Source organism: Sceloporus undulatus, chromosome 4 (assembly GCF_019175285.1).
Source record: "Sceloporus undulatus isolate JIND9_A2432 ecotype Alabama chromosome 4, SceUnd_v1.1, whole genome shotgun sequence".
Lineage (NCBI taxonomy): Eukaryota > Metazoa > Chordata > Lepidosauria > Squamata > Phrynosomatidae > Sceloporus > Sceloporus undulatus.
This window is the reverse complement of record NC_056525.1, coordinates 124392965-124402765: the sequence shown is the minus strand read 5'-3', so window position 1 is coordinate 124402765 and position 9801 is coordinate 124392965. Positions and strand designations below refer to the sequence as shown.

At 43.5% G+C, this 9801-nt stretch overlaps 1 protein-coding gene and 1 long non-coding RNA gene across 2 annotated transcripts in view; one reads left to right on the top strand and one right to left on the bottom strand.

The window, feature by feature from the left end:
- LOC121928718 overlaps positions 1-4965 on the bottom strand; it is an 11179-nt gene extending 6214 nt beyond the window's left edge. Inside the window, exons 1-2 of the long non-coding RNA XR_006103557.1 lie at positions 4753-4965; positions 3373-3452 (exon numbers count right to left, since the gene is read on the bottom strand). This is a non-coding gene — a long non-coding RNA (uncharacterized LOC121928718). The remainder of the gene's footprint in view (positions 1-3372; positions 3453-4752) is intronic.
- A 284-nt stretch (positions 4966-5249) lies between these two features.
- RASAL2 (RAS protein activator like 2) overlaps positions 5250-9801 on the top strand; it is a 279543-nt gene continuing 274991 nt past the window's right edge. The window contains exon 1 of the mRNA XM_042463810.1: positions 5250-5406. Within this exon, the coding sequence (XP_042319744.1) occupies positions 5250-5406 (157 nt within the window). The remainder of the gene's footprint in view (positions 5407-9801) is intronic.

Genomic DNA, 9801 nt, shown 5'->3' with positions numbered 1-9801 from the left:
TAATAATAATAATAATAATAATAATAATAATAATAATAATAATAATAATAATAATAATATATTTGTATCCCACCTCTCCCTATTTGAGGGTCAAGGTGGGTAACAGAAAATCATATGTAACAGTAACGTAAACAGTAAAAAAGCATAACCATCTTTACTACAACCCTCCAATCCTCCTTCCCTCACTTAAAAGGACAATAAAGTCATAAGATCCCTAACTACAGTTACAGTTCAGTTCATTACAGAATTACAAAATGGCGAGATTACAAAATTAGGCCAAAGTGATCATATTAAGAGGGGAGACAGGTAGGACATATATATAGAATATATAAAGAAGGAAGACAGTAATATAAACAAGGTATTAGACTGTTAATATAGACATAGACTTCATAAAGTATGACTGAAGTGTTAATTTAGCTATTTAGTTATCTATTGAGGATGTTGACCTGTGGGAGAATTGTATAGAATAGATTAATTTTGAATACAAGAGGGATGTAAAGTGAACAGAAATACAGTGGGTTGAGTATTAACAGTTGGAACTTAAACTGTAAATTGATGAAAATATAATAATAGATTATTTATAAAGATTATAAAGATATTGGATATGGGATAAAGTTATAGTTAAGAGTATATATAGAAAGTACTAAGAAACAAACAAATGTTAAGGATCTCAAGAAATCAGGAAGTTTTATGTTATGTCTTAATAGTTAGAGTTTTCATTTTTTGTGATGTTAGTGATGTTTGTGTATGTCTTGATTTATATGTATTTTAATACAATACAATTAAAAATATTCACACTCCTGTGCACACTTGTCAATGCAGAGTGTATAGGAGTGGGCCATAATGCAGTGACGTTATGCACACTTACTGTACCATGTTAACAAAGCCAATTTAGCAACAGTTTGAGTTGCATTCCAATAAACTTTCAAAGGATCAGGTGTAAGCACAGCAGGAATGAGATGGGATTACTTCACAACAGCATTGCCATTGTCACTGTAAAAATGTACCTGCTATACATCTGCATTATAACAAGATGACTGGTATGGGCTAAGATCAGTTGTGCCATTTGAAGAGCAAAAGGTTTTTATGCTTATGGTTTTAGTATAATGGAGCCTCTGAAATCAAAGCACTGGAAGCCGAGCTATCGAGATACAGCCAGATAGGAGGTCTCAGAGTTAATAAAAGAATACATAATAAAGTGTGACAATTTTACTCATTTGCAAACCGTTTCTGGAACTAACAATGCACAGAACAATGAACATGCATGATTTTTATTATGTTATGTATTTTAATTATACAGTAGATATGCATTCATTTTAAAGTGCTTTTTTGGTTTTTTAAGGGGGGAGGAGTAACTGAAATATGAACTTTCAGTAGGAGAGAAACTAGAAACTGGGCAGAGAATGAGATCCTTGAAATGGCAGATGGTGCCTATTGGTGAGGCAGCCTAAATTCTCCTAAACTGTCCAAGTTTACACCTGTAGATCCTCTATTTGGTGGAGGCACAGAGTGGATTAGAGGCAATCGGTAGAAGTATATATATTTAAGGTGTAGGCTTAAACACCCTAAAGGCACTGAATCCTGTCTGATTTTTGGAAGCTAAGCAGGGTTAGCTCTGGTTAGTTCTTGAATGGGAGTCCACCAAGGAAAACCAGGTGATGTAGGGTATGTTTTAGAGCAGTGATGGTGAACCTTTTCGAGGCAGAGTGCCCAAACTGCAACTGAAAACCCACTTATTTATTGCAAAGTGCCATGTCACTCTGGGCTTTCTAGTAACAGACTCTGGCAAACTCTGCTGGGGCGACGGCACATGTGCCCACAGAGAGGGCTCTGAGTGCCACCTCTGGCACGCGTGCCATAGGTTCGCCATCACTGTTTTAGAGGAAGGAACTGGCAAAACCACTTCTGAGCATCCCTTGCCTAAAAACACCCTATGAAGAATTCATGGGATCGCCACAGGTCAGCAAAATTGAAGGCACTTGAAACAAACTAGTTTTTCCCCCATGTGTATTTTTTCCCCGTCAGCAATCTGTGAAATTTAATCTCCTAGGAATCAAAATCACATCTCTGAGAGCCTGATAAGTATTTGACTGTCATGTCTATACCAGTGTTGGTGCACAGATAGACTTAGAAATACTGAACATCGAATACAAAATGCCACTGGTTTGTCAAAAATCAAATGCTACTCAATGTAGATAGAATCATAGAATCATAGCGTTGGAAGAGACCACAAGTGTCATCCAGTCCAACCTCATTCTGCCATGCAGGAACTCACAATCAAAACGATCTCCACAGATGGCCATCCAATACTGGACACAGTATTCTAGCTGACGCCTGACCAAGGCAGAATAGAGTGGCACTATTACTTCCCTTGATTTAGATACTATACTTCTATTGATGCAGCGTAAAATAGCATTGACCATTTTAGCTGCCACATCACACTGTTGACTCATGTTCAACTTGTGGTCTACTAGGACTCCTAGATCCCTTTCACACGTCTCCTTAAATCTCCGTAAGCCAGGTGTCCCCCCATCTTATATCTATGCATTTCATTTTTTCTCCCTTAGTGCAGTATCTTATATTTCTCCCTGTTGAAGTTCATTTGGTTAGTTTTGGCCCAGGTTTCTCATCTATTCAAGTCATTTTGAATTTTGATCCTATCCTTTGGGGTAGTTGCTATTCCTCCTAATTTGGTGTCATCTGCAAATTTGATAAGGCATGCTCTCTATTCCTTTACCCAAGTTATTAGTAATAATAACAATATTTATTTATTTATACCCCGCTCTTCAGCCAAAAGGCTATCAAAGCATCTTACAAATTGTTAATTAAACATTTCCCTGCCCTCGGGCTTACAATCTAAAACGACAAGACACAAAAAGAGAAGGGAATGGCAGTGGGGAAGGGGGAAAGTCCAGCAGATCTTCTCTCCCTCAGAGGCCTGGACCAGGGCAGATGGACTGGAGGGAGGGCCCTTCTTCTTACTCCAATTAGGCCAATGGTTCTGGCCTGCTCTTCTCTCCCTTTGGATCAGTGGTTCCCAACCTGTGGGTCGGGACCCCTTTGGGGGTCGAACGACCCTTTCACAGGGGTCAACTAAGATAATCAGAAAACACATATTTGCATGTAGCCATGAAAATAATTTTATGGCTGGGGGTCACCACAACATGAGGAACTACATATTAAAGATCTGCGGCATTAGGAAGGTTGAAAACCACTGCTCTGGATGATGATGGAGGGAGGGAGGGCCTTCTTCTTTTCAGGCAAATCATACCAAATATAATGTTTAAAGCAAATTTGAATACAACTTAATGGACAAAAAACTTCCTGTCCTCCAAATTCGGGGAGTCAATGTCCTAATTTCAAACCTCCTACCTTTTCACCGTTCAAAATAACAAACCAGGAATTCGGTCTTCTCTTGTTTCATCTCTTTTTTTCATCAGCCGACACAAAACCTACACAAAAATATAGACATTTAAACGCGACTATATAATAATTATGTATTTCTCCCATCTTCTGTCAATATTATATCCATATATATATAATGATTTGTCCAACTGATATCTAGCTAGTTTGTTGCCACTGTTGTGACCCCTTTGGACCTTAAATAGTCCATCACTTCTTCCCATTCCATATTTAAAATGTCCATTGGTCTAAATGAGTCGTTGAACAGATGAAACCAGAAATCTCCCTGGAAGCCAAGGTGACCAAATTTAGGCTGGCGTACTTTGGACGCGTGACGAAAACACATGAATCATTGGAAGAAACGATAAAGCTGGGAAAGGTGGAGGGAAGCAGAAAGAGAGGAAGGCCGCATGTTAGATGGAGGGACTCTAGTAAGGAGATCCTGAGTATGACTTTACAGGAACTAAGAATAGTAGGACAGGGAGATGTTCCTGGGTTGCCCTGGGTCAGGGTCCACTCCAGAGCAGCTAACAACAAGCCTCATTACAGGACAGACAGCATGGTATTTGAGTGTTGGCCTCTGGAGGCCAGGGTTCGAATCCCTGCGCGGCCATGGAACCCCACTGGGAGACCTTGGGCAAGTCACACTCTCTCAGACTCAGAGGAAGGCATGGCAACCCCACCTTTGACCAAACTTTGACGGGAAACCCCTGTGGTAAGCTTACCATAGAGTCAAATTGTGGCGAGCAAAAAGCTTGTAGGGGCTTCCACTCATAGAACTGGGAGAGACACAAGGGCCATCCAGTCCAACCCCCTTCTGCCATGCAGGAACTCTCAATCAAGCCTACATCCAGTGTTCTGTGTTCTAGTCTCTGGAGCAGCAGAAAACAAGCTTGCTCCCTCCTCAATATGACATCCCTTCAAATATTTAAACAGGGCGATCATATCGCCTCTTAACCTTCTTTTCTCCAGGCTAAACATACCCAGCTCCCTAAGGCGTTCCTCATAGGGCATGGTTTCCAGACCCTTCACCATTTTAGTCATCCTCCTTTGGACACACTCCAGTTTCTCAATGTCCTTTTTTTAACTGTAGTGCCCAGATGGACACAATATTCCAGGTGGGGCCTGACCAGAGCAGAATATAGTGGCACTATGATTTCCCTTGATCTAGACACTATACTTCTATTGATGCAGCCTGGAATCGCATTGGCCTTGTTAGCTGCAGCATCACACTGTGGACTCATGTCCAACTCGTGGTCTATATGGACTCCTAGATCCTTTTCGCATAAGCCAGGCGTCCCCCCTCCTTTATCTATGCATTCAAACTCATATAGGGTTTTACAGGTTCACCGAATTAGCCGACGCTGGGACTCGAACCCGGGTCTGCCGGAGTCTCAGGTCCAGCGCTTAAAGCCCTGCGCCACGCGGGCAGCGAGCGAACTCGCGAAGAGACCGAGAGGTCACCTCAGGGCTGAACAGAAGACCCAGCCTCAAATGGAAGGTTGGATACTCCTCATTTGCATGCAGCCAATCAGCGGCGGGAGGCCACTCCCGGAGCGGCAGGAATAAGAAACAGTTAAGGGGGGGGTTTTGTGGGCGTGAGCGCGTCGATGGGCGATTGAGGCGGCCTGGCCCTCGGTCCATCATCCACGCCTTGGGCAGCCAGCCGGCATTTCGGCCTTCCATTGCTCCCGCCTATCTCCCTGGGATGCCCACCGCCGCTGCTGAGCTGAAGGAGCAGCAGAGGAGGAGTGGGAGCGGCGGAGGTGGCAGCAAAAAGGGGGCTCTCCGCCGGTGGCTCCTCGGCATGGACTGAGGCAGAAGGGGGCGTGGCCCTGCCTCCAGCCATGGAGCCCTGCGGCGGGGAAGGAGGGGAGCCCTGCTGCCTGGAGCGGCTCAAGAACTCCCTGCCGGGACCCGCCGAGTTAGCCGGGGCTGCCAGCACCCTGGAGAGGATCCTCAGGGAGTCTGTCTGCCAGCTCCAGGGATGGCTCCGCGTCTATGGTAAGCGAGGAAGGACAAAAGTCTCCAGTATGGGATATCTTGACCTCCCCTTTCTCCACCAGTCCTAGAACCCTGCCACCTCTACCTTTTTTAAACCATGCATGGTCTCCTTTAAAAGATTTCTTCTTCTTCTACAGACTCCAACTCCCAGCATCCCAGGCTGTGGGCCACCATGGCTGAGGCTTCTGGGAGATGGAGTCCAAAGTATCTTAAAGGGCACCGTTTGGGAACCATTGACTTATATACTGCTTCGTACTGCACTGAGGAGTCTCTAAGCCAGTGGTCCCCAAACTGTGCTCTTAAAGTCATTTTGGACTCCAGCTCCCAGAATCCCAGGCTATGGACCAATATGGCTGAGGCTTCTGGGAGATGGAGTCCAAAGTCTCCTAAAGGGCACAGTTTGGGGACCATTGGTTTATATACTGCTTCATACTCCACTGAGGAGTCTCTAAGCCAGTGGTCCCCAGACTGTGCTCTTTGAGGGGATTTTGGACTCCAGCTCCCAGCATCCCAGGCTATTGGCCACCGTGACTGAGGCTTCTGGGAGCTGTAGTCCAAAATCCCTTCAAGGGCACACTTTGGGGACCACTGGCTTAGAGACTCCTCTAAGTCTAATTCATATACTGCTTCATACAGTCTTTATATACTGCTTCATGCTGCACTGAGGAGTCTCTAAGCCAGTGGTCTCCAGACTGTGCTCTTTAAGGGGATTTTGGACTCCAGCTCCCAGCTTTCCAGGCTATTGGCCAACGTGGCTGAGGCTTCTGGGAGCTGTAGTCCCAAATCTCTTAACAGGGACCCAATGGTGGGTCTCATCCCCCCTCCAAACTTGAAATTCACCTTTCCTAATATCATCCCTGACTGCTATTGGTCCTCTGCTGCTGTTGCCTAGTCCAGACTTTTCTTCCTTCCTTTCCTTCATCTCACCTCCTCTTTTGTCTTACATTAACGGTTGAATTTTGGATTGATTTTATTGGAGGGAGGGTTCGGGGTTTAATGTATTTTAATTGTAATTTTATCTAGGGAGAGGCAGGAAATATAAATAAACCTTATTATTGTTGTTATTATTGTTACCTTGCATTCACTGCTGCTGAAAGGACAGTGTTGGTTTGAATAAACGGTCATTTATATAGTTGTTCTGTCACTGGGCTTGATGGACCCAAGCCCTCCTGACTTTTCCGTCTCTGATGATGGCGAAGTGGTCTTTCTTCACTGATGGCCCACTTTGCTTTGGAAACTGTGGCCCAAGACACACTGCAGAAATAATCCAGTTTGAAAGTGCTACAGTTCCCAGGATTCCCTAGCATTGAGCCAGGGCAGTTAAAGCGCTCTCAAACTGGATTATCTCTGCAGTATGTTTTGGACCAAAGGAGGAATGACCTGTCCCCATCATTTTCCAAAATGTTTTGATGATGATGGATGTATTTCTGCCTTGATTTCCTTTTCGCAGGTGCGTCTTTGGAGCCTGATCGGTCTATCCAGGGATTGATGGACTATCCATCCAAGGGTTAAGAGACACTCCCTCAGTGCTAGGCTGCCCTTTACCAAACAAAATGTAAAAACAAAGTCACTTGTTGTGGGGTGTGTGTGTGTGTGTATGTGATATCCACCTCCTGGCACAGCTTCTTCCTAGCTTCCTCCCCACCCATTAAAAAGAGCAGCTCTGTTCAGTTCAGAATCATGTTAATAGGGAAAAAAGCCTCACAGATTAGCTTTCAAAATGTCCTATTGTTTACAGCTCTATTGTCCAGTCTCTGGATTGCTTTTCCAGCAGATCAGGCATCAGGTTGAAATACTGATGAATGGACAAAAATGCGTTCACACTTAGGTTTGCCCTGAACTTTGGGAAATGGCAACTACCATTGAATTCTTCATTGGGAAAAGACTTGTCACTAATATCTGTTTGACCGCCCCAGAGGGCTTACCCTCAGGTATACATTGAACGGATCGTAGTTTAAAAGTGCCTCATTGTTTTTAGTTGTGTAGGGCTTAAAACCTTGGTTTCATTGATTCTGTGGGTTTACTCCGATTGGCTTATTGTGCCATTTAAAAAAGTGGGCTGAGAAGGTATGCTGCCCTGTGATTACTCTCACCTTTGCTAAAATGTCAAGAAGGTCAATGCGTTGTTGCCTTTTGTGCTGATCTTGAGTGAGTCAGCTGCACCTCAGCATCAAGCAAATGGGAAGATCTCTCATTCTCCACTCTGCATTTCAGTCCTTTGTGCTTGTGAGGGGACAAGGACAATGTGGAGGGCTGACTTCCCAGCTGGATTTGGGATAGCTGTTAATGAGTTGCCAGAAACCCAGAAGATACGGATGTTGTTCATCTTGTGGTTTTGTACTTACTGACTCGCACTCAACTGGCATCCTTATTTATAGTAAAGGTTGATGAGAGCTTGGAAAAAGGATGTCAAATTCTTTAGTGATCTGGCTGATGTACAAGACTCACTGTTATTTCCTATTTCTTTCTCAAGCCCTCCCTGGTATGTAAGCTCCTAAAATAAATCCGTATCAGCCTTGCCTATTCATAGGCTCCATTCTTTTATTATTATTTTTTCTCAGAGTGTGTTCTTTATTAAAGAAAAATATCATGACTCAGTCTTGAAACCAGTAATTCTAAGCTAGCAAAGAAGGTTTTGGTAAGTCTCCTTTTTTCTTATTTTGTTCTACACCGCCACATACTGTGTAGTTCTTTGCCTCAGAAGAAGCAATAACCTATTAAGTGGTTTGCTAATACAGGTCATTGCTGGGCACTTCAATGTTGCTGGGCTTCCAGGCACACTTGTAACTTAAGCATGGAGAGTTATTGCCAAGTCAGCCTTAGATAAAGGAAGGTGAAATGGGTAAGCTGATAACTTTTATTAAACTAGATTCTGTTCCTATAAGAGATAGTGTGCTAACACTATTTGTGTGGCTACACACACTACGACGAATTCATTTGCAAAATCCCCGTTGCTACAACATGTTAAATATATTTACAGCGGATCCTCCACATTTGGTAGGGCTAGGGACACAGAACCCCCCATGAAAGTGAAAAAAACACATTTTTTTTAACCTGAGAGATCACTTCTCTAGGAATCTCTAGGGTCCTCCAGAGCATCTCTCTGGTCAACATCTGCTGGAAGGTGACCATAGAATTGCACTGGATGACCTCCAATTGCCGAGAGAAATGTTCTCTCTAGGAATCTTCAGATCCTTCTACTGGAGGACATAGAGATTCCTAGAGAGAACATATTAGTCCATGAATAATCAATGCCGCAAAAGTCAAAGCCGCAAATGTGGAGGGCTGACTGTACTTCCATGGGAATGAATGACCCCAGCTATTTGTAAAAGGAAGTTAAAGGACTGCACTCAGTAGCATCAGTTGCTAGACTCACCCATGTCTGAGACAACACTTAGGTTCTGCTCTAGCTCAGCGCAGTAAGCTTTTGCAGCCCCTGTGCTTTCTTCTATTTAGAAGGTTCCCGGTGACTTCTGTGGGTCATAGGGGAACATTCTGAAAATGAAATTGCTGTTACCAAAAATGAATAAGAGATAGGTTTGTTGTCGAGTCAAGGCATTGATATCAGCATTGTCTGAGGACTGGGAGCAAGCATTGCTTTCATTTCCATAGCCTTCCTGGTTGTAGCTATGGGTATATTTCCTACAAAAATTGATTGGTGCCGTTGACTGTTTCCCTGGAAGGAAACGGAAGGTGATAATTCCAAGGGGGTTATTGCAATAGCAGTGTATTTTTGTGCTGTGAATGCAGTTGTCTGTTGATCCCCTCCTTCATAGTTCATTGTCATGTTGGATGCCTTACCTAGAAAAGTATATCACCCTAGAAAAGTGCTCACTGGACCAGATGTCCAGTACAGATCGTTCTGGTGTATGGGAATGAATCATATGAAGAAGGAATCAGAAGCTACTCATGTTTAAAGCAGAAACTATCGAGTGAAGTTTCCCACTTAAGGCTTGCAGACATGCCAGATATGGTTGCATTTCTTGTCATCATGTCATGATGTTGAGGCTGAAGATAGAATTGTGGCTTCTTCTCTCCACTCCTCCAAGACTAGTAGTGCATAGAAAGATACTGTGTAGCCTTACCCCTTGTGTTACCACTGGTAGAGATTCCCTATCTCACACCAGATACCACAGTAAACACTAGGTGTACATGGGCTTTTATTTTCCCCCTTGTCTTTTATGGTATGGGTGTAAGAACCCTTGCTTTGAGCAAGACTGTGTGTCGGGCAATGTTCTAATTAGTCTTGAGGAAATGTTTATGTCATTTCCTTTGGGAATCTACACAGAGATCCTTCCTGCTTTCTACTTTTTGATTCCTGCCTTCCAGAGGATACATAACTAAATAATTTGTAAATGTAGGATTGCGTGAAGCTGTCTCTTATAACGTATAGCA